Raw genomic sequence first — 26,972 nt, 5'->3', positions numbered from 1 at the left:
TTTTACCATATTTGGGAAAAGAAGATATATAAGATTTGCCTCCAGAACCTAAAATCTACAGGAAAATCTTAGCTGCTGAGGTTCCTGTTATTATTAACTATAACAAATGAAAGTAAATATAGATCAATCGAGAAAATGAAAACGTTATTCAGAGACAACATGGCTTTACCTATAACATCGATCTGTTAGTGGGGTTATAACCAGACGTAGAGAATTGCCCAGATACTCATAACCATATTTAGCTTCTGTTGTAATCATTCGCACTATTACTTCCTTCTCTTCCCAGTAGTATCTCAGCTGAGAAATCCACTGGAAGTCATTCAGATCAGTGACTTTGTCTTCAACCAATTTTGCAACCACATCACGAGCTGCAGAGTAAAACAGATTATTTGAAAAATCTAACCACTTCTACATTAGTTTACTTAAAACAATGTGTAAGTAAACTAGCACTTACTTAGAGCTATATAAGAGTAAATCAACATTTAGAGTAGTAGGCTGGCTTTCATGTTAGAAAGGGAATGATTTGCATAGGGAATGAGTTTAATTTGATCTAGATTCCATTGTCTGTTCTGAGTAAATGGGAGATAGTTGTGCAGGACTCGGCAATCTCCATTTGCCCAAAGACACTTTGCAATAACTCTGCAAAGGTTGTTTAAAGTTAGAGAAAGCATTTTAACTGCCTCTTTAAAATAGTTCACGCAACTGATGACCGCGGCACTGACCCAGATGTAACAAGAGTACCAGCAGCTGCACATTTACCGTGTACATCAATGACAGTAAGAGCTCCAAGGGTGAGTCGGGCTCCAGTGGACAGCTTTCCTCTCACTAACTCAACAATGTCCCCAATTTGTAGATTACTCTTCTCCAAGAAATCCTGTCACAAAAACAGAACACAGGCATTAACGTAATGCTGTAGCTAGCAGTTCCTAAGTTCCCACGGGTGCAGTCATTGGAGAGAGCCCTTCCAACAAAACATAATAATGGAAGTCCTGGCACTACACAAACATTTAAAGTTCTCTTTCATATACTGGCATTTTATTTTGCTATGAACACTTCAAAAAGCTTTATGGCCTGAAAATAGTGTAAGCAGAAGTCCACTTACCCTTCTTCCTAACAGAAATGACAAAATTCTACGCTAGGAGATGAGCAGATTGTCTCTGTTGGGTAAATTTGGATTAGATTTCTACTTTAAATTAGTAGTAAATTGTAAATTAATAAAACTACTAGAAATTTAAGATTCTCCTAACTTTACTATAAACATTTTAAATTATTTTCTCATGATTAAATGTGAAAGTTTAATGAAATGAAAGATTCATGAAATTTTCATTAATGATCTAGGCAACAGGACAGAGTGTACCCTCAGCAAGTCTGCAGATGATACGAAACTGGGAGGCGTGGTTGACAGACCACTCCATGGTGTGCTGCCATTGAGAGGGACCTCACCAGACTGGAGAAATAGGCAGACAGGAACCTCGTGAAGTTTAACAAAGGGGAAGGTCCTGCATCTGGGAAAGAATAACCCCACGTGCCCGTACATGCTGGTGACCAACCAGCTGGAAAGCAGCTCTACAGAACAGGACCTGGATGCTGGTGGACCACCACATCAAATGTGAGCCATCAATGTGCTCTTGAGGCAAAGATGGCAACAGCATCCTCGGCTGCACTAGGCAGAACATCACCAGCAGGTCAAAGGAGGTGATCCTTCCCCTCTAGTCAGCACTGCTAATGCCACATCTGGAGTGTTGTGTCAGTTTCCGGCTCCCCCATAGAAGACAGGCATGGGCATACTGAAGCAAGTCTATTAGCAACCTGGTTTGGCCCTGCTTTAAACAGAGGTTGGACTATATGATGTCCAGAGGTCACTTATATTCTATGATTCACTGTCCTGTGATTCTTTCTCATTTTTCTTAACCTATGGATTGTTCAGGATATTTACTTTGAAAGCAATAAACATTTTCAGATCTTCAACTGGTATTAAACAACACAGGTAAGTTAAACCTAAGATATTCAGGATACAGAAACAAAGAGCTAATATTATAACATTATAATGTAGCATTTGGTGTAAAGTTTATTAAAACGGTACTATTTCCATGTTTAAAAAAGCAGCTCAAACACTCTGCTGACAGAATTATTCCCCAAATACACCCTCATCCACCTAGCTCAATTAGAATCAGACAAAAGCACACTCAACCAGAAATTATTTCCATTACTTGAGCATGCATTCGATTAGCCTCAATGAAGGGACACTTAGTATTGTGATGACAGAGGCACTACAAATGCGTAAGAAAAGTTTCTTGTATGAAAAAACAAACTTGGCTGCTGCACCTTTATCACCAAGAGAATTTAGCAATAACCAGACAAATACCTGCACCATTCTGTAAGGAGAGATTTCTGCCTGCACATTTCCCTGGGGCTTCACATGTAAAGACAGGAGTTAGAAATAAAAATACATAGTGTTTAACAACCAAGCAAACTTTTTGTTTGGTACTTTTATTTCCACCAATATCACTTGTAAAAAAAAGTAATACAATTTCCTTCAGTGGGATTTCTCCTGATACACAAAGTAAATGAGAGCAAGCCCCTGCTAAGATACAAGAAAAAATGAAATAGAAAACAAAGCATAATGGCATGAGTAAATTGTAACATGCTGTTGACTGAAGATCTTCTTTGCTAGAAGGAGCTTTTTATTAATAAATCAGAGTTTAGTGCTTAGAAATAGAAAGGTAGAAGAAAATCTTACCATTAAAGTTCCTTTCCTTATAGCCTCAGACACTTCTTCTGTCCAGTAAATGGATGAAACGCAAATAACCACCTGTCCAGGCCACTGAAGTACCCACGTTTTTCGAGGAACCTTAAACAAAAAGATCCATTCTAGACACGTAAGGTCATAAAAACAGACTAGATTATGGCACTCATAACAATTACTTTCCCCAAATTTCTTTTGTCTCATGCTATAAATAAATAAGAATCAGCATGGAAAGCTTTGATAATTTCTCTTCAAGAAATTCAGAGCTAAAACTTCAAACTAGTGCTACTGAACAAGGAGAGCTGGATTCCACTTAGCTTCAAACATGTTTCTCTGGTTAAGAATTTGAGCAATCTGCTCATGTACAATTGCTTGTGAAATCTATTCTATACTATAATTCAGGAACAATTACCTTGATATATCCTCTTATGCCATCTTGAAGAACTTGTCTTACGCTGGCCAGCATCATTTCCTCTACTTGCAAAAGCCATTTTTCTACCATGCCCTTCAAAAAGAAAAAAACAGTTAAGAGTCAATAAACATTTCCTGATTATATTCTTCTTAAAGGACAAATTCTTTGAAATGTATTAGGCTTCAGTATGCTTTCTGCTGATCTGGGTGTGGTATACAGGAGGATTTTCCAGATTCTGACAGGCAATACTGCAGCTTAACACTGTCTGAAGACAGGTAGATCTGGTTACCTCTAAAGACAATCCAGCCGAAGAAACACCTGGATATGCTTCATATAAGCATAAACAAAAAAACGCAGATCACAGTTTGCATGGTCAGTTAAGCTTAGTCGTTTTAACCCAGGGCATGTTTTCTCCTTGCAGGATTAAGGGAAAAAGGGTATCTGTGGCTCTTTTTGGTTACCATACAGCAATTCAGCTCCATACCTTCACTTTGAGAAAAGCAGAAAAAGCTGGAACTGAGATACTTTTCCAAACTTATAATGGTACTATTTCTACTCAGTTCCCTTTTGAACTAACGCTGTGATTCTTCACTCCCAGCCATTCATTATTTCCCTCATTCCTCTCTGTTTCCATGCTGTGCAATGTTACATACATAGGTATATAGAGAGCTTGGTATATATCTATCTATCTACATCTTAAAAATAGTAGGTGCGTAAAGCTGCAGAAAAGTGCCTAGAGGAATTTACCCCCAAATTGGTATGTCTTACTCCTTTTTGTAGGAAATCCTTTTTGTCCTAGAGTACCAGTCTACACTCTCACTTCCTGAACATCTTTCGTGATCTGATCCTAAATGTTTTACACTTCACATCCCCAAAAACATACGCTGTAGGCAAAGTATTAATGTAATCTCATATAGTTAAAAAAAATAAATTACTTTTGCATTCGCTGGATAGATTTTATCTATGAAAGGAACAATTTCTTTCTCTGAACTGATCATGCCCACAATCTCCAGATCTTCTGTGAACTCCAGTTTAGAAATTCCTTCAAAACACTTCTTTAAATGTGGTTGTACTCTAAGGGGATCCTTTGTTTCGGACAGTATTTCGAGCAGCTCATCATTAGACAGGAAAAAGAATCTGTTAGAAAAATACAGTTAATGAACATGCATTTCCCAATTATGAAAATTGTCGTTAATAAACTATTAATGCAAGATAGATGGAATTGGTTCTATTGTTGCTTAGGACAGTAGTATAAACAGAGAATAATATCAATTCCCTTTTCTTAAGCAATTTTTAGCATTATAAAACTCATCGCACTTGTTTTTTCAGCATGTCAATATGACCATCCTTTTACGCAGAGGAAGAAAGAAGCGTTTTCAAACTCACACAGGGAAGACCAGATATATCTATGCAGCCACTAAGTACCTTGTAAAAACACAGAATCCTATTCCTCATAATCATATATAACTGCTGTGAATTGCACACCCCTGCACAACTAAAGAGGGTAGGGCAGAGACATAATTGCAAATCAGCCACGGGAAGGTAGCAAGTTCCTTCAAAAATTCCCTGTAAGTGATAACGTCTTGCTAATCATAAGTTTACACTGTGCTAGACAGATTTTGCCTCCCCACCTCTGCCTGTCCCTGGCATTGCAAATTTAACTGAAGCCAAGGAAAACGAATGATGTCTGGAGAAAACAACAGGTTTTCATTTTTTGTTGCATGGGACTGCGTCCCATGTGTGTTTATAAAATGAAACTTTTCAGTTCAGTAGAAACAGTTTGAAAGAGCTTATGGCTTTTTGTCTCTAACTTAGGCCTGTTTAATAAATTTACCTTGGGAAAAATAATCTTTTCTTCTCCAAGTAAGTATTCAACCCCTTTTGAATGTCTTCTAAGAGAGTATTTGCTTCCTGAAGTCTGTCTAACATCATGGGTTGTTCAGTTGCTACAAGTACTTTTGTGTCTTTCACCTTTGTAAAAACAAATACACAGCAGAAACTGCAAAAGTTGCAATAGGTTTGTACATTAAAATTGTTATCAGTCACACGTACTGCAGGAAGGTAAATAGCTATATATTCTGTAGTGTAGTGTGCCTTCATGTTATTGAATATGTATGCGTTATTTGATAGTTTTTCTTTTCAGACTGTCATTTTTACCAATTTGAACTTTACAGACAATAATGCAACAAGGAAACATCCCCAGGAATGAAAATCTTTGGCACTTGCTTCTGTGTCTGGAGCTTGCTACATTTTTTTCCATTCACAAATAAGTTCTGTCAAACAGAGCCACAGTACATGCAATTATTCTCTGTTCTTGCCATCTAGGTCACCTTTTTCTCTCTGATAAAACTCCTCTTAACTTGAACGGATACACCTATTTCAGAACAGGCTCCCTCATTCACAGAGTCTGAGCTGTTAGACAGGTCTCAACTTCTATTTTGTTATACTGATTATTTCAACATCTTTATCACACAATCACACACTCCCAATGTTTTTGGCAAACATCTCAGTTCACACTACCACTAAGCATCTGGCCTCTTACCCAACTTCTTAGTTATAGTGAACTGGATACCCAATTGCACTTACTATCCACATTATCTCATCCTGGCACGCTACCATCTCAGTACGTATTCACCAAAGTTTTAAGTAACCATGCCACCACATACTAGAGAACAATAATATGCAAAAATATCTATTTAGTTGCTCTAATAATGTGTATGCCTTAAAAGCATAATACAAAATCTAACTGTATCCAGAAAAGACTTTGTACAGATTGTCAGTGAACTCTGAAGCAGACCCTGAAAGCACAAATCCTTCATCTTTCTATCTAATTCTGATCATTTAACCATACAAAAGCCAGAAAAATCTAGAATAAAAATGTTAATTGACCTCTAATTCATCCTGCAATATCCAGCTTTAACAGAAATCTCTAAGCAATAATGATATAATCTACCACTTTTACTGCAAGACTGAAATCCTTTTAGTAAAGGATCTTCCACTCCGTATTCTACCTTCTTGTGACTTAAACACACATATCTGACTCCAGAAAAGCTAGTATATCTTAATGATAGTAATAATCATGTTACCAGATGTGCATAAAAATACATGATTTATTAAATGCAAGCACTTACCGCTTGTGCCATAATGTCCTTCCAGTATGTATCCACAATACCAAACTTTCTGCCCTCTTCAGGCATTTGAGCTATAATGTCTTCTGAACTAAAAATTGGTTCCAGATACAACCATGTTGCCTGACATTTTAACCAGCTGTCTAGAATATCTTGCATTAAACACAGCTTATCTTCCCAAGCCTGTAATAAAAACATTTCATATTTAAGCAAAATTTTATCAAGAATTAATCTACACTGAGGAATCAAAGAGCATGAGTTGCTTGTCTGCAAAGAAAAAAAAAAAAAGAGAAAACCACAATAAATTGAACAATTTTAAAAGAAGGAGAAACTTTATTTTTAAAAAACAAACACTAGTAAACACCTGAATTTTTCTTATAAACAATAGATGTATTCTTTCACTAGCACTTTTTACAGCAATTTGTGAGAACTGCCCAAGAAGTGCAGAGATGACTGGCATGGCAATACAAAAATCTCCTTTTTTAATTCAACTTGTGTCCTTTCTATCGTCTAATCAATGAAAAGATAAAAGCCTAACAAGCTATGCAGCAGACTGAATAAATGTCAGTTCACAGGCCCTACATACAGTGTGTTCAACCTTTGGCCTCCCCAAAAAAAAGCTATTTCATGTAACTCCAGCAGTACAAATCGGTTTTAAAACCAGGCAGAGATTCTTTTTGAATAAAGAATTCCAGACAGCATTAATTTTGCAACTTTGACAGTGTACAGTACAAGGGATATGCAAGGGAACGTATTGCAGGGAGAAAACACAGTCAACCTGTATTGTTCATCACTCTGCGGGAGGTACATGGAGATTGTTAAGATAGCTCTATATTAATTGCTCCCTTTCATTTCACCAGCTCTACTGGAAAGCAGAAATCAGCTTTAGCTACAACTTGGCTAAAGTCCGCAGGAATGGACAGAATTCAGGTCTTAACATTGCTTACAAATCAGCACTATTAGGCCAGAAAAAGTGATATTAAATACTGATGGGAAAGAAGTTTCTGTGTTCTGCACACTCTTCCTATTAGAAATTCATTATCTTTACAAAATAGTAAGACAGCTAACAATAAAGACTTTGAAACCCTTGTGGATCATGCCAATACCAGAAGATAACAAATAAATTATCTCTCATAACGGACACACCCATGTCTTTTTACACAGTGCAGTAGGATTGGTTTAAATCAACTGACCCATTCCCAAGACATTCAACTGAAACCCCGTGCTTAATGACTAGATTAGCAATGCAATTACAATTTCTTTAGCTGTAAAGCAAGCTTTGCATACCTTTGCCTGGAAACCATTAGTTCAAAGCTCTTGAAGAAAAATATGAATGTGTGTTCTTAGAAACAGTTAAAACTATTTAACTTCTTATCGTGCCAAAATACTTTAAAGCACTTAGGGAAAGCATATTATGAGAGACACAAGCTCAGTCAAACCAGCTTTTCCTTACCCGGCATTCAGCTTCTATTGGTTTGATGAAGGGAGAGCCACACATTGTCTGGGTTTTAACAATGTGATCATCCAGCAAAAGCTGGATGTCATCAACTGCTGACAGGATGCTGGTGTTCTGTAAATACATCATCTTTTAATAAGGAAAATGGAAGTTGCTTTATTTCACTGCTCTTCAACCTCACCCTCATTCAGATTTGTGTTTCCCCCTTCTCTATAATGGTTGAACGTAAGAAAGTAGCAAGGCATTGAGAAAGCCTACGACGTGTTTGAAGATACTCTCCACTGTACATCTCTGTTCCAAAGGTCAAGAGACAGACTGGGTGTGAATGGGAAGCTAGACAGGGATGCTAGTGACTTCTAGCTCAATCTTTTGGACTGCATGTGATTTCTTGTTTCTTTTGGGCCAGTTAAAATTGCACTACTCTCCAGCTTTCCATAGAACACTGCAAAAGCTCTCAGGTTTACAGATTTGTTAGGATTAATATGTTGAGATCACAAGTTATCCAGATACTAAGGTCCAAATATAAGGATATATAGTAATGGAGACATTTGTCCAGGCTCTGGGATATCATACCACTTTCCATCATGCCACAATGAATCAGCAGTAACTTCCCTCTAATATTTCTCAACTGGTATTCGGAATCAAAGCAATTATTTTCAATAATATATATATTGATGTGGTGTTTACTCACAGTATCCCGGTATTTCACCAGACTGAACTGCATGTTGACCCACTCTGATTTCATTTTCTCTATTGATTTCTCTAAGGAATACTCCTTACTTGCAGCTGCTCCAATAGGTTCCAGCCTAAATTAAAATGAAACATAGCTTTGAAATGTTTTTGCAACATAGCTGAAGAGTAAAAAAAAAGAAGTTTTAGGTAGAGCTGCATATCAGGCTGCCTTGCATGTGGATTTGTTCATAATATCGTAGACTCTTATTTCAGGGATTATTTTTGCAATTTCAGGCTCACCAAGTTAGAGATATTAATATTAATTTGGAGGTAAATACAGACAGAAAATTCTGAACATGCAAATCAAGTGGTTTAGGAATATGACTCTGATTTTTGGTGCCTTTGTGTTATAATAAGAACTGACAGTTCCATCTGTAGCTTGATAAAATACATTTGATTTTACAGCAGGGTCTAACAGCACACAAAAATACCCAAACAAACTAATACTTGGTATCTGACATATGAAATACAGTGATTGTCTAAAAACAGAGAATAAAGTAAGCTTCTTACTGATCGATATATTTTGAGAGTCCAAATTCCAATATGTTTTCAAGAGTAGTAGTTTCATCAGGTCTGATCTCACATCCTACAAGTTTACTAATCTGAAAATAAAGTAAGAAATAAAAACTATTATCTAGATGCATGTTTGTAACAGACTTAAAACAGCAAGAAATAAATGCTAAAGAAGTATTAATGCAACCCCCTAATTTGATTTTCCACCATAAATTATTAATTCAAAGAAGCTCCTAGTTGTACCATTACAAATTATAAAACTGTGTCTACCATATGACAGGTTAAAGGACCTTCTTATCGTGACATACAGAACTATTACTGTATTTCACAGTATGGAATATATGGAGTAGTATACCAAACTGTCAGCTTCTGTGGTAGAATACTCCCACAGTGAAAGCAGAGTTTAAAGTACCTGCTCCCAATGTCTCTCCTTCATTCCACGATTGCAGGCAATTGACAGGACAGGAAGATGCTGTTTAAATCTATCAAGCTTATATTTCATAGTTTCTGCTAAGCGTCTAGGCCCAGCCAAATCTGGAAAACTCTTACTCAGCTTGTACATAGTCCTCCACATATTTCCAACTTCTTCAGTAATTTCATCAGCATTTAACTTCTGGAGACATCCTGAATACAACAGTGTAGAAAAAAGCACAGCAGGCACATCAGCACAAGGAGATTGCCAGGGTGGTTTATTTACAGGTATTTATAATCACTCTCCTTAAACTGGAAATAAATTGTGTTACAAAAAAGATTATTGTAACACAAAATCCAAGTCAACAACTTTATTTCACACTGCTTGCTTAGCAGCATTTATTTCTTCAACACTATTTTCGCACAACTAATCAAACCCTTCAGCTTCTACTTAACTAACTGAAAATGACACGTTTCATCAAATGAACACAAAGCCTTACCATTCATCCATTCCTCAGATTTGGTATGGAAATTATACGCTGTTATCCAAAGTTGCTCAAAGGGTTGTTTGTTTGCAATTATAGTTTGCAGTAGAGGAAATTGACTCCTCTCCCGCTCAAGTAACTCCTCTTCTTTATTAATAGCCTTTAATAAGGGGAAAAAAAATAAAATCTTATTTCCATCAAAAATTCCTTCTGTTGTTTAAGCTTTTAAACAGGTAATATTGAATACAATTTTTTTTACATGTCATAAAGACAGCTAGATTTGTAGATTTAGGCCTGTGGATTCTAGTTAAATTAGGCGACTGTGTTCTTGAAAATTCCCCTAGCTGTTTGTTGGTAGCATTTACTACTCAAATAATTTTAAAATTCTACATCCCTTTTAGAAACAAATAATGCACCATGGCATTCAGTGAAACCAAGGCTCACAAGTAACCAACCCGCTTTGAAACCTGGATGTAAGCTCCTCAGTCACAAAGGCTTATAGGAATTTTTTTTACTTGTGATTATTTTTTTCTATTACAGAAACATCTGGGAGCTCCAGCCAATACAGATATTAATTGCTGTGCTTGTTCATGGTTAGATATTGTCTTTGTCCAAAAGACCTTACAGTATAAATCACTATGCAAAGATTTGAGTTAAAAAAAAAAGTATTGCCTTCTTCATTTTATAGTTAGGGAGGTGAAGCATAAAGAAATGCTGTCTGAAACGCAAACACTGAATTCAGACTGAGTCTCAAGTCTGTGCTTTTACAATGCCAACAGATCTTTCGTAAACCTTTTAAACATTCAACGTGAGGTGCAGGCAGAGAAACTTAAAGATCCACATTCCAAGATAATTTTAAATTTCATGTATTCACTAAGGTGATTGTCATGTCATTTAAATTCTGTGGATACACCCCTCATTGTGATCATGCATTAAGAAACTTAAACTTAATTACTTATTCTGATCTACCTATAATAACATCAGTGCTGTTAACTCACACTAATTAAATATACCAGATGCCTTTAAATCAGATTAAGAGTGTTGATATGTAGGACTAGCAATTTATCTAAATCCTAAACTCATTTAATTGGTTCAATTTTCTCTTTTGAGTGGGACTTAATTAAAATCTTGATCCTTAAGGCTCCATAGATGCAGAAATATCCTTGCCTCGCTGTGATTTAGAAGATTAATTAAGCCTCACAATGCCTGTGATTATCTTGAAGGTAACCCTTCTCCTTTCCCAGCAGCAGCATAGTGAAGACAAACTATTGAACCTAGAACTACACAGTACACTGGATGGAGAGCCCCGAGTAGAATCTAGGACTCTTGGTCTTCGGTTTCCTTCTAGCATCTGAAACTTCCCTTTCTGTGATATAACACATTTTTAATGCCGATAGGCAATTTCTGGAAATGCCACAAAGAGCTGAAAAACATTTGGTTTTAATTAGAGGACAAGCAGAGGGGCTGAAAACACAGCTCCAGCAGCACAAACCATGGTTCAGGGAAAATGCTACCTCCTTAACATTCTGCTCCTGACAATGTTGCCAGAAGAATTCTCTTTTCTGTGGATAGCATCCAGCTACTACTGACCGCTTGGAAACACTGAAATTCAGTATTTCAATTTTTAAAACTCCATAAACTTTTTTTCCCCAAAAAATATGCTCTTCAGCTCAGCAGTAGGGACAACTCAGCATACAGGGACAAGAAGACATTGGCCACGTTTGTGAATTTGGAAATTTTAAAGCCATCTGGACAATATATGGCCAGAACCCTGAAAAAAACAGGGACAGGAATGAAACTTTTGCTCATCCAGCACATTGCAACCCACTCCATACTTGACTAATAAATACTAACCTCAAATTCTGTTAGTGCATTATCTAGATTCTTATTTAACTCCTTAAATTTCTCAGCGTTGTTCTTCATTTCTTCTATGGTCATGACATCCCGCTTTTTGTAGCTTTCTACTTCTCTGTTATAACCTTCAAGAGTTTCCTCAAACTGAGAACACCTGAGATAAAGATAGCTAAGATAATACGATGTTCTGTTTCATTCCTTTTCAGAGTTCAATCATTTTATTAACAGGCACTGTCAAAAAAAATCTGATCTCAATACTACTGTAAATATAGATGTCAGTGAAAACCCATTAATCAGTTACATCAATACTACATAGTTCACAAGAGTAGAATTCAAGGTTCATTTTCAAACCTCCCAATTAATTTAGTTCACTTACATTTGCCACCTTTACTACCTGGAGGAAATAAAGGAAGAGCGAACACAATGTAACAAACCTATGTGTAATGCTGTACTAACCAATATAACAAGATAAAGTTATGAATATTCTAGCAACATCCTTCATTCCTCCCTTCAGACCTGTTTAAGCACAGGAATATTCTAATCCACCCTCATCAACAGTATTTTTCTGAAATCTCCACAACACTGTAAATCAGGTTTTCTTCCTTACTTTCTCAGCTCCCTTCCAAGCTTTCCTTCTTTGATCTCCCTCTTAATGATAGAGATTTTAATTTTTTAAAAAATACCCAGTGAAAGAAAATGTCTTAACATCATACCTTTCAAGTAAAACCATCTCTGCGTGATTCCTCCTGTTATACAACTGATCTCTACTGTTTTCAAAGACTATCTCAATCTGATCAGGCCAATGGAAAACTCTGCTGTTCAAGTTTATGTCATCGTCTAAAATAAAAAATATATAGACATCTTTAAGAAAATACCTTTCAACGAATAATCTAATAGAATGGCTGTTGTGAAAAGTAAGCAGAATAGCTAAAACTACAATTAGGAATAAGCTGTCTAAGAAGCTCCATATTTCAAGCTGCTGGATGAATTATCTTCACTGCAAAGAGAACTGTTCTCTAAAACAAGTTAGATTGATAGCAAAACTCTAAAATCAGGTTAAGAACGTGAAATTCTCTGAAGACGACCTTAGTTAGACAGAGAAAATTAGTAAGAACAGCTATTCCAGAATATAAACTCCATTAAACTACACAAAGACCACTCCTAACCAGATGTATATAACATACCTACGTAAGGTGGATAAAAGTAAAGTTTAAACCATTTTTAGTCCACAATTTGTAAATACTGAATTATTTACAAAAGCTAGAGCATAATAACTACAATGAGCAGATATCTCTATCTTTGTATATGTCTATTTTTTCAGTGCACTTAGCACATTATAAGTAACTGCAGGACACATGTTTACAAACCTAGCTACAAAGAATAGCTAATTATGAAATACTGCACATGCAAACATTCCAGTCCAAAATGTAACCCAAAAACGGCCTGGCTTCCATATGCATCCTAATTTTTATCAGAAATAAATTCTAATAAACATGGCATATCCTAGTTATTTCTATTACTGTCTGATCTCAGTGTATTCTGCTCTAAGGAGAAAGGATCATCTGCCACTGTAATGGGGATGCAGTCATGTAACTGCTCTTCATTTTTATGTACAGCAAATAACACATAGCACCTGTGTACACCATAGTTTTTGCTTTAAACAGAAGTGCAAACTAAAAGCATCTTCTACAGATGTTTCCTCCACCTTGGACAACAGCCTTTATATTAACTAAGAACAGCAAAACGACAAAAAGCCCCCCCGATCTAATGTTCAGCTGCAGAGATGCAAGTTCCCACACTTTCCAAAAGCTGTCATAGAGCCTTGGAGACATTGCTTTTTAGATGGTTTTTCACTGTAGACTTTTTATGGGATAACATAGAAGTGTAACACCATTTGACCAGACTATATGCAATTAATCTGATAATGCCTAAGACATTCTCTAAAACACACAAAAAAGCACTGTCTGTGCTATATGCCATTTGTCTAACCATTCCTTCCTGCACCAGTACATTTTGGCCTCTACTAAATTCTTTTTATTTCTTTTCGGTCTGTTTTGAAGCTTTCCATTAGCATTCTAGAAGATGCAACATTCACCCATGCAGGCCCCAGTATCTCTATATAAGTATTTTCATATGAGACTTTCATATTCTGTAACTGAGACATACAAGAAAGATCAGCATAGTCCATGAGGAATTCCAGTCTGCGTGCTGCTTCAGCGACCTCCTGCCTCAGTTTACGAACAGTAACTTCGCTGGATTTCTTTAAGTATGCATCGAATTCCACTATCTCTTCAGTGCTCAGAGGCACCTCACTTAGTCTATTTGCAATTAAGTTATATTCATTGCAAATTCTATAACAAAAAGAAAAGAGATATATCACTGCAACTGTAAGTGAACAGAGATGCAAGATCTTGTTAATGAAGTTTGTCTTTTAAACAAGAATATTAAATTTCTTCATAAATTAAGTATTCAGATTGAATACAGACAGCAGATAGGCATTTATTAAGGATGCCATTTTACTCTGTACAATCAGTTCTATTGTCCTACTATGTTTACAAGAATTGATACATAATAGAATGATTGCTAAATTGGTTCCAAATTACAGTTAATGCCATATTAACAGTGTCCTTCCTATAGGTTTAGAATTTCCTTTCAAGGCCCAATCTGCTCCAGAAAGAAATGTCTGAATGCAATAAGCAAGAGCTCACTTAATCACCCCACAAAAAATAAAATCAAGTGCATGGTATGAAACAAAGTTATAAAGAGAAAAATTATTAAACAATCAGATTTTTTTTTTATATTTTATGTGGGAACAGAAAATACAGAACAGAAAAAGTTCTGTTATTTTCTTTCTTCATAGTGATACATTTTCTTGTTCCAGATTCCAGTTCAGTACTACCAGTAGCTAAACAGACAGTAGGCATGCAAAGAGCAACCACGCACAAAGGATAGGTTTATTTAAACCAACTCAAGCCTTACAAATGTTAGGCGCTCAGCATAAGATTGCTGTCATAAACTAATTGATTGTCTAGATCCCCTCCACTGTGAGCAGAGGCAGAGGCCCCTCTCGACTATGGTTCTTCTCCACCTGCAGATGCTTTTTAATTAAATGGGTTAAATAATTTCTTTAAGGCTATTGTCTCTCTCCATTCACTGCGGAAGTATTCTTTAATTGCCAGAGTGTCGGGGTTTTTTGTTGGGGATTTTTGGTGTTTGCGGGGTGTGGGGCTGTTTTTAATTCACAGAACCAGCATTATCGCTGGAGTCATTACACTGGAGTCAAATTATATTTTAAAGGTCCTTTCTTTTTTTGTTGTTGTTGTTTTTTTTCTTTAAACTTGCAAGATATGAAAACAGGACCATTATTTCGGGACCAAAATTCGGGGGCGAGACAAATGCAGTGCTGCATAGTACAGTCTTCACGTTGCTTTAGCTTGACAGCCGCAAAGGAAGCAAGGACCTCAACCCTAATCCTAGAAGGTTAGTAAAGGAGGTAAGAACACTGGTGTATTTCCAGTCTAATCTCTGTGTACACCCTATACAGACTAAGGTAGAAATTTATTTACAAGTATTTCCGTTCCTGTTAATTTTAAATGCCCACTTTGGTGTCCTTGCACATGTCTGGTCAGCAGTAGAAAACCCAGTAGATGAATAAAGATATCTCATCCACAGTTATACAGCATCAGTCCACGCAAACAGCAAGAATCATGCACGCTAACAACATGTACCTTTCATTTAACTCTCTGTTTTCCATCACTTCAAATTCAATCATTCTATCTTTAAGATTTTGGGTCCGATTGCAGAGTTCCTCATTCAGTTGTACAGCATCCAGACAGAACATGGCCAGAGGGACAGTGACATGCATGGAAGCAATCTCTCTTTTCAGTTTTGTTAAGCTGTCAATCTTCTACAAATGGAAAATAATAAATTTGTTATTTTTCCTTAATCCATAGATGAAAAATACTAAACAACAATGCTAATTAGTTGCCATCTGGAAAATGGATAATATATTCCAAACAGAACAAGGAACAACTATTTTTTATCTTTCCAGAGTTCAGCTCCTATCCACAGATTCCAGGGCTGAAAGCTTTGCACAGTAACATGCCATATTAAGGAACACCGCAAGTTGCCTGGAGAAGTATTTATCCATAGGCTAACTCAGGAATGCAGAGAAAATTAGACAGGGCTGACTAAGCACAAAACAGTCAAAAGAGCAACAAGCTGCAGTTACCAAATACTCTGGGCAGCCTTCCACTGGACGTCTACTAAGACCCAACAAAACCCATAGAAGAAGGCCATGAAGAAACCTCCCTCCACATTTGCACAGCAGCCCTAAGGGGCTACATAAATTGAGATGGCTTCCCTAGTTTTCCCAAGGGTAAACCAAGTTATTTCGATAGGAGTTCAAGCGTGATATGTCAGCTGCTGTATGAACACATAGCAGTTGTCAGTTACATACTACCTCTTTTAAAGCTTCTAAAGAATGGCCTTCTTTCAAGAAATCTGTGACATCTTGCTGTGCATTGTTGTTCAAAAGATTGCTGTATTTCCTGTACACGTTTAAATACCTTAAACACAAAAGATCATGAAAAAAAACCCGTAAGATTCCAATGTGAAGATTCTCTACAATAAGAAACGAATTGACTCAAACTGTTTGTTTGAGTCAAATGGATAGTGTTATGAATCTGAGGGTCTGGATGGGCAATGGAGTTAACAGCCAAAACTTACTTCTGTGGACCAAGTACGTTGCTCTCAAAGATCTTTTCAAGTTTGTTCACATACTCTGAAAACAAGGATTCATCTGGTTTGACTGTTCTGAGAGTGAGATCATCTCTTTTTAATTCTGGAAATAGAAGTCTTTCTACCTAAAGGGAACCATTGAAAATACTGTAATAACACACACAATAGAGGAAACAAGGTATCCTATTACCCACTCAACCACCACTTCAAAAAAAATTTACTATTTGGTAAAAACTATTTGTATAAAAAAATGTACTATTTTGCAGTGTGAAAAGACTCTGATTCATAATTAACGCTTAGTTACATAGTTTGCTTGCGAAAACTATATGAAAATCAAACCAGGGCTTTAACATAACTTGAATCTGAAAAGGAACAATTTCTGTGCTATCTTCTATAATCACAAAAGTTCATACAGTTCGTGATACACAACCTTCATCTTTATCTTCTATTTGTCAGTTTTCTGCCTCATTTATAACTTTTTATATCATAGGTAGTTTTTATTCATATTGTACTTTGTATGCAGCTATAGCTTATCCAGTACCTTTGGAAGCTCCTCAGCACTATGCAGGACCTCCCTGAAGCAATGACTGATTAAATCCCAACATGCTTTCAAAGGTGGCTCAAAGACAATCCTGGGTTCTTCCATGCTGAGTTTGACTGTTAATATCTGAGGTACAAAGAACTGCATTTCTTGATACGGTTCTGTAAAATCACTTCCATCCTTAGGGAAAAGAATGAAAGTTCTACATGACAAAGAAATCAATTATCACTATAATAATTTTTAAAAGACTTATAGAATCATAGAATAGTTTGGGTTAGAAAGGACCTTGAAAGGCCATCTAGTCCAACCTCCCCTGCAACAAGCAGGCACATCTTCAACTGGATGAGGTTGCTCAGAGCCCTGTCCAAGCTGACCTTGAATATTTCCAGGGATGGGGCATCTACCACCTCTCTCATCAACCCATGCCAGTGTTTCACCACCCTTATTGTAAAAAAATTTTACCTTGTATCTAGCCTAAATCTTCCCTCTTTTACTTTAAAGCCATTACCCCTTGTCCTATTGCAACAGGCCCTGCTAAAAAGTTTGCCACATCTTTCCTGTAGGACCCCTTTAAGTACTGAAAGCCTGCAGTAAGGTCTCCCTGGAGCCTTCTTTTCTCCAGGCTGAACAACCCCAACTCTCTCAGCCTGTCCTCATACGAGAGGTGCTCCAGTCCTCTGACCATTTTTGTGGCTTCCTCTGGACCCACTCCAACAGGTCCATGTCCTTCTTGTGCTGAGGGCTCCAGAGCTGGATGTACTCACCAGAGAGGGGCAGAATCACCTCCCTCGACCTGCTGGCCACACATCTTTTGATGCAGCCCAGGATACGACTGGCTTTCTGGGCTGCAAGCACACATTGTAGGCTCACGTCCAGCTATTCATACACCAACACCCCCAAGTCCTTCTCGGCAGGGCTGCTCTCCATCCCTTCATCCCCCAGCCTGCACTGATACTGGGGGTTGCCCCGACCCAGGTGCAGGACCTTGCACTTGGTCTTGTTGAATTTCATGAGGTTCACATGGGCCCACTTGAGCCTGTCCAGGTCCCTCTGGATGGCATCCTGTCCCTCAGATGCGTCAACTCCTCCAAATCTCTAAACTACACAGCACCAATGGGAACTTCATCCATGATTTTTATTCAAAACACTGATGCCCCAATACACAAGATTTTAAGATGCCAACTCCAAATGAATCTGTAAGAGTTGGAATTAGGAAACTGGATTTAAGCCTAATTGCCTTGATTTTTCCTTAAGTAACAGAAGTAAAGCGCTAATTACCGTACAGAACAAAAACTCTAAAAAAAAAATCCACAATGCCTATCAGAAATAAAATCTAGAAACAAACACAAAATCTGATATATGGGTGATCTGATATTTAAAGAACTCATTTCCACTAAGAGGCAACTTTATCATAGCCAAAAGTGGTAAAAAATCTTGCAATGTAATGTTTACTATTATTATGTGCATTACTTGAAATAATACAGGGCACTCATTTGTTATACACAGGGACACCACATACATAAATTACCTCTGCAAAGGATGACATGCATGAGTATGCACACTTTTGACTTCAAAGGGAATTATTCACGTGCTTTCAGAAACACACGTTTAAGTGTATTGCCTGATTAAGGCCAAGAAAAATAAAACTAAAAAAATCCCAACCAAACAAAAAAACCCACACCCACTCACTCAAGACAGAGTTGAAAACTCTTATAAACTGCTAGTCATAACCCTAGGCCTGCAAAATGATTATTCAAGTGAGCAGTTCTCGACCATGCAAAGAAAATTCCACTGAGTATGCACAACTGTTTAAAGGATCCAGCCATTTTTCATGGAGGCACGAGCTATCTGGGATATTTTGGCCTTCAAAGAGCATTACATTTTATGGCTATATGAATTATTTCTATGTAACACTGAAAACTATAGATATACTGCACAGCATATACCTTGTGGATCATAAAAAATGCAAGAAGATCTTCTAAGGAGTTAACAACCATCTCGCGTAATTGTAATGACATTAGAGTTGCCACTGAACAAAAATAACTTTCAACTTGCTGAGAGGAATCAGTGTCCTTTTGAGGAGCAAAGTGAAGCCATTTCCTTTTTTGGTCACGGAAAATGGATGCACAAGTTGGAATCCATCTACAACGAAATGACACGGAGAGAAAGGTTTTAAAAGCATATTAGTCTTACTTTGCTCCTTGCAATGAAATCTAAGCTCAGAAATTACCCAAAGAATAAGCAAAATTCAAAGTGCTAGCAGAGAATTTTTAATTACATGTCAAACAAAACTGTACCTACCAGGACTTAGAGGAAACCTGAGTTTTTAAGCTAAGGATTCTTGTTACAATGGGCCCCTACTATTACTTTAAATTAATATGAATAGACAGAACACTAATGACAATATTAAATTATTAGCATTAAATGGGAACCTTGAGTCTGGAAGAGATCTCAGGTGGCAGAATGCAGCCACCTAATATCATGGGCTATTACCTCTTATAATCTCTTTCTTACATTGATTGATTTCCATAATTAAAAAAGTTAGGTTTTCTGTCACCATTTTTATAGATTTAGACTCCACTCTTCTCAAGGCTAGAAACTTTCTAATTTCCAATCTACGTTTATTCATAGCCAGTTTATTCCCATTTGCTCTTGTGCAAGCACTCTTGCAGTTTCAATAGCTCTTTTAGCATCCAGATGTTTATCCCTTTCCCCTATTTTCCCCTTTGTTTTGGCAGTCCTGTGGTTGGGACTAGTGTCATCTTACTCTAAGATCTGTTTTAAAAGGGGAGCTTCACATAAATCACATCCTAAGATACTCTACTCATCTACTATTACTACATTTGGCACTGACTTGTTCTGAAGAATATTGTGAGCTTCCACACAGTGTCTTCGAATGACCTCCTCAAATTCAGTGGGCAACAGTGGCAGGTCTCCAGAAAGCACTTCTTCAGTGCGAACAAACCTTAGATGACTATACCTATGGAAGTAAAACAAACAGTAAATATTTTAGAGAATTCTGTTTAAAAAACCCCATGAAATATAGCCAGAAAGGTCTCACATGTATTTATAAATACTAATAATATAGTTTAATTGATGCATATCACTTCATTGATAAGCTGTCTGACAAATGCACTTCTAATGGCTTTTTTTGCTATCAGCAAACATAAAAGGCTTCACAAACTTCATTTTATACCTGTTGTATTTAAAATTTTGTTAATTTTTTGCTAAAATCATCAGAATAATTTCTTGTCCTTTTCCTAGATTCATTAGTGTATCCAGGCATTAAAGAACACACAGAATGACACCTACTGGTTCTATTCCATATTAATAGTAATAAGTACCTATCCTGGCTACCCTGAGGGGCAAAAAAATAAAGTTTCATCTGTATGGCATATATCACATACATACATACATACATACAAGAGCTTAAATTCCTGTAAATGATACTTAAATGCAAAAACAGTTCTCGGGATTATTCACTACCATATTTAAATTCATAAGAAAACACTCAATTTTCAAAAGTCCCCAGAACAACTTCCAACTACAGACATTTGAAAGAAACTCAATTTTAAGAGTTAATTTTGTTAGTTTCAGGAATCAAGATGAGAATTCCAAATCACTATTTACTTGAGCATTGAATCTTAATTTAGGGATAACATCTTTTAACAAAAGGGATGATCTTTTCATATCAGAAAGTTATCCATTCTTCACTGTGGACATGTAAAAACATGCTTCTGCTTGCATTCAGAGTCTGCAGAAAACAATCATTTCATGTTGAAATTCTTACAGGCTCAGAAAAAAAAAAATCTTTAGAAAAAAGAACAGATTTTTCTCTCTACTGGCTCCCCCAGGACCTCTGTAGCATACGTAGAGAAGGCAGCAGAGGCACGCTCTAACCAAGCCATAAAATCAAAAACATTCTGAATTTAACTAAGATCCTATGAACAAGACCTCTTACTCAGAAAGCCAGAGCTGTTGCAAAGTGGGCATCAATGGATTCACTATGAACAGATTCATTTCATTCCATCTTTTCACTTCTTCGTAAGAGCTGTGCCATGGGACTGGTGCACGGACAACTCTCTGGGGAAAAGGGCGTGGGGTACTTCCAATACACAGTCTCTCTCTCTCAGCTGGATCCATCAAGATGTAATCAACTACAACAAATCATAAATGTCATGGTGAGATTGCATGCATGGTCAAAACCTACACATGAAAACACAGTATCTCCATAGTTCAGGAAGTGGTAGAATTCTGCACATTTAAAACTCATACACTGTCACATAGCTACTTGTACATTTTTAGGATGAAATACAGCACAATAATCAAATTACCAATTTGACTATAAAATTATTTCAGAAAAAGAAAACAAGACCTGGTTGTGGTTCTAAAATGGGAGGCAGGAGAAATGGCTTTTCATTCTGCCTTTCCACTTGAAGTGTATTTATTTTGTGCTTCAATTCCTCTTCCATAAACCAGGGGTGGAAATATCTCCTTCAAGGACAATTTTTAGTAGGCCTCTTAAATGTTTGTGAAACACAGGAATGTTATGAATCATGTGTTGCATCTAGGAAGGATATGACATTCAAAGGACTGATCTATGATCTGCTAAATGCCAAAACTCATGGGCCGACCAGTGGCCCATTACATATGAGATTAACAAAAACTGGGATGCAGACTCACTACCCCTTGTTGACGTTAGTATTATCACAAAAAGGGACCACAAACACTAAAATTGTGACATAGATAAAAGGCAAACTAAAGGGTACTTAGAAAGATATCAGAGACCATAGAAGGCAGAGTGAAAACTGTGCAATCTCTTCTTTTTATGCTGTGTGAGGCCACACCTACTTAGTAGGTCACCATCATTTGATCGACCCTGTCTTTATACATCTGATGAGATGATGCAGAATTATGCATTTTGAATGTGATTTGGATTTTAAGGCTCCCTGAAGCCTTCTCTTCCCCAGGCTGAACACCCTCAACTCTCTCAGCCTGTCCTCACAGCAGAGGGGCTCCAGCCCTCTGAGCATCTTCGTGGCCTCCTCTGGACCCACTCCAACAGGACCAACTATATTTAAGTGATGGGATGTCGGGTTTAGTAAATAGGTATTTATTGAAACTGGAATGTTAGGTAGCATGATCACAGATTATACTCTCTCAGATATCTACTGCAGTTCTACTGATGACCCCAAAGGAATTCTCCATGGGTGCTAAGAATAGAATGCAGACTTGCTTTCAAAGTGCAATAGATGTCTACATCCTCTTGAATTGCTAAGAGATTTTCAGTCTTACCAATGGCTTTCCTGAGGCTGATACAATAGTCAGCCTTAATCTCTTCTTTTAAACTTGCAAGTGAATTCTCCAGGTCTGTGTTAGCAAGAATATGAGTTGGAATACGCTTTAAAATTGCATTCATCACTTCCTTATCCTGAGGTGCCAGCATGTCCTCATGCACTCCATTATATATGTAGTAACAGTACCGCTAAAAAATGTTAAAAATATTATGCTTATTATATGAATTTTCTGACAGATAATGAATTACTACAAAATATTTTCACCTTTTCTATCACTTGAACCTTTTCCACAATTTAAAGGTGTTTGAATATAATGGATTTTTGCTATCTACCTCTTGGTTCTTTTTAAAGTGCTGCCAATGCCTGACGTTTTTACAATACTTCCATCTGGTTTGATGTAAGCACATATACCAATAGAATGGAGTACAGCATATTAAATTAGTGATCTCTGAAGTACTAGCCAACAATGTGAGAGGTTAAGAATTTGGGAAGATACTTCTACTTGCAAGCCCATTAGACAAAAAAATCAGACTGAGTAGCTAAAAAGAGGAACAAATGGGAAAGGAGTTGACAATATTTAACAGCAGTTGGCTATACTGAACATTTACATCTTCTAAACCTCAGGTACTGTCTTCTTTTCTCAAGTACTTTTAAATAAACATTTTATAGACATACATTGCAGATTATTACTGCTGCAACTTTTATCTTTAGAAGAACAATTATATAAATACCTCTATATCATTTCTTGAAGGTGGCTTTTCTCGCTTACTTATCTCCCTCTCATGTAAATCCATGAGAACAAATTGTTCTTCTGGGGTCAATGGCTGGTTGTCTGTATAATGTATGACATGTAATTCTTGCATATGAGCAGGTGCACACAACCAAATGGGATCCAAACTGTTTAACAAAGTTGGCATACTTCTGAAAAAAAAGAATACAAGTTTAGTGAATAAAGAAGCAGTAATGGATTCTTAAATCAATATGGACAAATGACAAGCATTATATAAACCATGTACGCTGCACTAAGGACAAGTATGACCTACGACGTATTTCAATTACGCATAGCAAAAAAAAAATCAGTAAAATTGCATACCATAGCATGCTACTTTAATAGAAAGAACACAATCATGTAAACCTTACAGCTGCACAGTGTCACTCGGATTCATAGAATTGCTTATAAGATACTGTCTGAACCAGAACTACTAAGCACTGTTACGTAGGTTGTCCAAGATCGCCACCTCTTCTCAGGTGATTATCTCACAAAATCTTAACAATCTGAGCCAAAAGTTCAAATTGGCTCATTCGCATAAATGTTACACTACAGACACCTTTTTTCATGATTATATGCTGGTTTCTGTAGGGCCTTTGTCCACACTGTTCAGGATGCTCAGGATACTCAGCCAACAAGCTGTCTCTCCACACTTGATTTACTTTACATGATCAAGACCTTACCTGAAGAGAATTTAAGTATGCCTTTTGTCTTTTTTATGGTACTCATCTCCATGTTATTGTAACAAGGAGTTACTGTCATAGCACTTCCAAAGAGGACTATTTCCTTGTTTTACAGATGAAGAACACAAGCACACGAAGATAAAAAGAAATTTTCACTACAGCAGAGCACCCAATTTGACACAACTCTATGAGCATTACAGAGCATTTAAATGCTCACAGCAAAACTGAGACTTCATTTCCACAATCTGCATCTCTATTAACTAAATTCTGGGTTGTCAAGTCAGTAATCATAAAAGACCTTTCCTTTAGCATGCCTAAGACTGAAATTAGTCCTGCCACAAAGAAACAGTTAAAGGTGCTCACTGAGCACACCATGGATTTTCAGTTTTGATGCACATACATTTTTTTGTAGACACTTAACATTTCATGCTTGGATGCTTAACATAGCATCCAAGTAAAAAGAAATATTAAATCACAACTCAGGTATCTAGTCTGATTGTAATAATCTGTATCTTTATAACATTACAGTACGTTACCTATCAGAATTCCCTTGACTTCTTTGTGTAAGTTTAAGCTTTTTCCTAGAAGGATCACATTCTTTTGAAGCTTTAAGCACCAGTTAAGAAAATCACATACAAGAGTATTTTTGAAATAAGATATTATTTCAGATTGGCGAAAAACAGAGACAAGTCTGTTAATCAGATAATGAAATAACAGAAAACAATGTCACAAAGAAGCCTTTAGTTTTGACTTAGCATTCAGCAAGACATTAAAATCATGTGTTAAATAATCTTGCTGACTCTGGGACTATAAACTAGCTTCAGGAAAGCATTCAGCTCATGCTTAAGACTTCAGTGGTTACTTACCTCCCTGCACAAACCGTATTTTCTGCACTGGGACTTGCTATTTTGAATATAAAAGCACTTCTATAAGAAGTTACACAAAATATACTACGCATGAAAAACCTGAGAACTACAAAGTATTACCATGTGCTTTTCAGAGTACAAATAAACAGGTCTTTTAACAAAATTAATACATCATGCCTTTTCAGCAAGAAAGGTACCATGACCTTCTTCCCACATCCCACCCGTGTACTGGGGAAGTACACCAAGTAGAAGAATCTGGCGTATGATAAATAAACTGTTAGAGAGACCCAACGAACAAAACCAAACCCTTCTTAAAAGAGCATACAATGGGACGAAGCAGATATTGAAGCTATTATGTCTCATCTATCCCAGGGAAATGAAGCAATTTCTAACACTTCAGGGAAGCAAAACAACAATGCAGGATGAGTATATTCACAGACAGACTGACAGTATGTAGAAAACTATATTTTATGAGTGTCTTACCATTGGTACAGAGGACATTTATACAGCTAATGAGGAAATAAAGCTCATTAGTAACTTTGGAATTTTCAGACTAAGCAATGGAGTTAATTTGACACCTGCAACTAGTAAGATACTTAAAGCCTAAACAACTTGTTTTCGTAAAATGTTTGATATATATATATTGTTAAACTTAAATAGCAAGACTATTACAACTCTTAACCTTATTTGCTTTATATCACAATGTCATGTTGAATCAACAGCATACAATAGCTCATCTTGTAGGTTTTACATATGTATGCACAGTTTGCTAACAAATACATCAATTACGTGGTTGAAACATTAAACAGTGTATTAAGCAACGTTTCTTGGATTTGATCCTCACGTAAACATTTTAATGCCTGTCCCCATCTTGTTTTGCTATGCAAGACTGATGAATATGAGCATAACAGAGGTGCATTTTTTTTTTCCATTGATTTTTCTGGGTGATTTTTCCAGGGATGATGCTTTAATAAGTAAGCAATTAGAGATAAAAATGTATAGAACAAGCAAGGCTAAACTTATAAACACACTCAAAAATGGATACGCTGTGAGGATGTTCTCTGCTCTGCTGAACCCAGTGATGGCGCTGTCATTGAAGAGAGCTTTAATTTGTGCACATTTTTCAATTTTAAATCCCGTGCGGTAGGAGTATAGTTATTAGCTATGGAGTCACTTGGGCTTCGGTAGTAACTCTGTTCTTTGAAAGGAGCTGCCAAAGTCCATGATGCTTGTTGCATCAAAGGAGGATAATAGTTGCTTTTAAGGAAATGCTGAAATTGGAAAAAAAATAGTTTTACATAGCACATTAATTGAAAGAGTCCTCTTAGAGCTAGAACAGGGTTAAAAACCAATTAGTATAAAGAGCAAATACATAAGTCTGACTTAGAGTCATTTGACCACCAATCTATTTTTAGATCCTGATGTTCTACACATGGATAAGAATAATTTTACACAGTGTTTCAGTGGTATTTGTGCATTTCTTTGCATAATCAAGGTCTTTTTTATAAATAAGAGAAGGCATTAGTACATTATCTAGTACTCTCTACTCCCCCACATCTCCATCTTGCTTCTTTTCTTCTTCTCCTTACCTTTGTTTAAATTTAGAAAATCCTTACTCCTCAAGCCTTTGTTAATGGCCTGTCTACTTTTAACACTCACTCCTTGTAATAGTTTAACAATAATACAGGTTAACAAATTCAGCTCTCATCTTTCTCTCTCTTCCTCATCAATACAGGATTTCTAATAGATTTCTTTTGTCTGTTCATTCCAGGTTCTCTCAGGTGACTTGGTATCTATTGATTAGCTTGTCATCAGTCCTGATGTCTAAACTTTATGAGATAGCTCACAGGCATAATGGCTGTGGGATCGAGAAGTGTGTTTCTTATCAAGATACCCTCAGAGAGAGAACGTACATAAGATAGAATCATGGATGTACTTCATACCATGGTTCCTCGTGCTCTTAGTCTAAAGTCATATTTAGCTTGTTTCTGTATTACAACTTGTTTAATGATTTTTTACTTCATTGGAGTAACACAACCATATCCCTATTACCCATTTCATCCTCTTTACAATGCAGCATTACCACCCTCAGCTCCAGATCATTCTTTTAAAAAGCTTCTAAATACATTCATGACATCCCATCTTTGCTTCCCTCATTTCTCTTGCCTTTCCCATAGGAGCTGCAGTTAACCTCATCTTCTCAGCTTTTTATGACCACTGAGAGGACAGCATACTAAAGCATAAACCAGCTTCTTTTCATTTAACCTACAGATGCAGCTATGAATTATTATTTTTTTTAGTCTGTCATGAGCTTTAGTGAGAAGAACAATACAGTTAGT

At 36.7% G+C, this 26,972-nt stretch overlaps 1 protein-coding gene across 1 annotated transcript in view; it reads right to left on the bottom strand.

Annotated features, from left to right (window-relative positions):
• Window positions 1-26,972, bottom strand: part of DNAH3 (dynein axonemal heavy chain 3) — a 63,568-nt gene that overhangs the window by 32,939 nt on the left and 3,657 nt on the right. Inside the window, exons 4-29 of the mRNA XM_074596896.1 lie at window positions 25,679-25,904; window positions 24,304-24,373; window positions 23,047-23,236; window positions 22,314-22,503; window positions 20,980-21,175; window positions 19,873-19,998; window positions 18,965-19,160; window positions 17,019-17,198; window positions 16,466-16,602; window positions 16,200-16,305; window positions 15,466-15,644; window positions 13,904-14,088; window positions 12,451-12,574; window positions 11,738-11,891; window positions 9,899-10,043; window positions 9,400-9,611; window positions 8,985-9,076; window positions 8,434-8,548; window positions 7,740-7,856; window positions 6,290-6,469; window positions 4,993-5,129; window positions 4,094-4,295; window positions 3,159-3,251; window positions 2,741-2,851; window positions 760-874; window positions 170-368 (exon numbers count right to left, since the gene is read on the bottom strand). Coding sequence (XP_074452997.1) covers window positions 170-368; window positions 760-874; window positions 2,741-2,851; window positions 3,159-3,251; window positions 4,094-4,295; window positions 4,993-5,129; window positions 6,290-6,469; window positions 7,740-7,856; window positions 8,434-8,548; window positions 8,985-9,076; window positions 9,400-9,611; window positions 9,899-10,043; window positions 11,738-11,891; window positions 12,451-12,574; window positions 13,904-14,088; window positions 15,466-15,644; window positions 16,200-16,305; window positions 16,466-16,602; window positions 17,019-17,198; window positions 18,965-19,160; window positions 19,873-19,998; window positions 20,980-21,175; window positions 22,314-22,503; window positions 23,047-23,236; window positions 24,304-24,373; window positions 25,679-25,904 — 3,977 coding nt within the window. The remainder of the gene's footprint in view (window positions 1-169; window positions 369-759; window positions 875-2,740; window positions 2,852-3,158; window positions 3,252-4,093; window positions 4,296-4,992; window positions 5,130-6,289; window positions 6,470-7,739; window positions 7,857-8,433; window positions 8,549-8,984; window positions 9,077-9,399; window positions 9,612-9,898; window positions 10,044-11,737; window positions 11,892-12,450; window positions 12,575-13,903; window positions 14,089-15,465; window positions 15,645-16,199; window positions 16,306-16,465; window positions 16,603-17,018; window positions 17,199-18,964; window positions 19,161-19,872; window positions 19,999-20,979; window positions 21,176-22,313; window positions 22,504-23,046; window positions 23,237-24,303; window positions 24,374-25,678; window positions 25,905-26,972) is intronic.

The sequence above is a fragment of the Larus michahellis genome, chromosome 8, assembly GCF_964199755.1.
Source record: "Larus michahellis chromosome 8, bLarMic1.1, whole genome shotgun sequence".
Lineage (NCBI taxonomy): Eukaryota > Metazoa > Chordata > Aves > Charadriiformes > Laridae > Larus > Larus michahellis.
The sequence above is the reverse complement of the archived record's forward strand: the minus strand, read 5'-3'. Positions and strand labels throughout refer to the sequence as shown.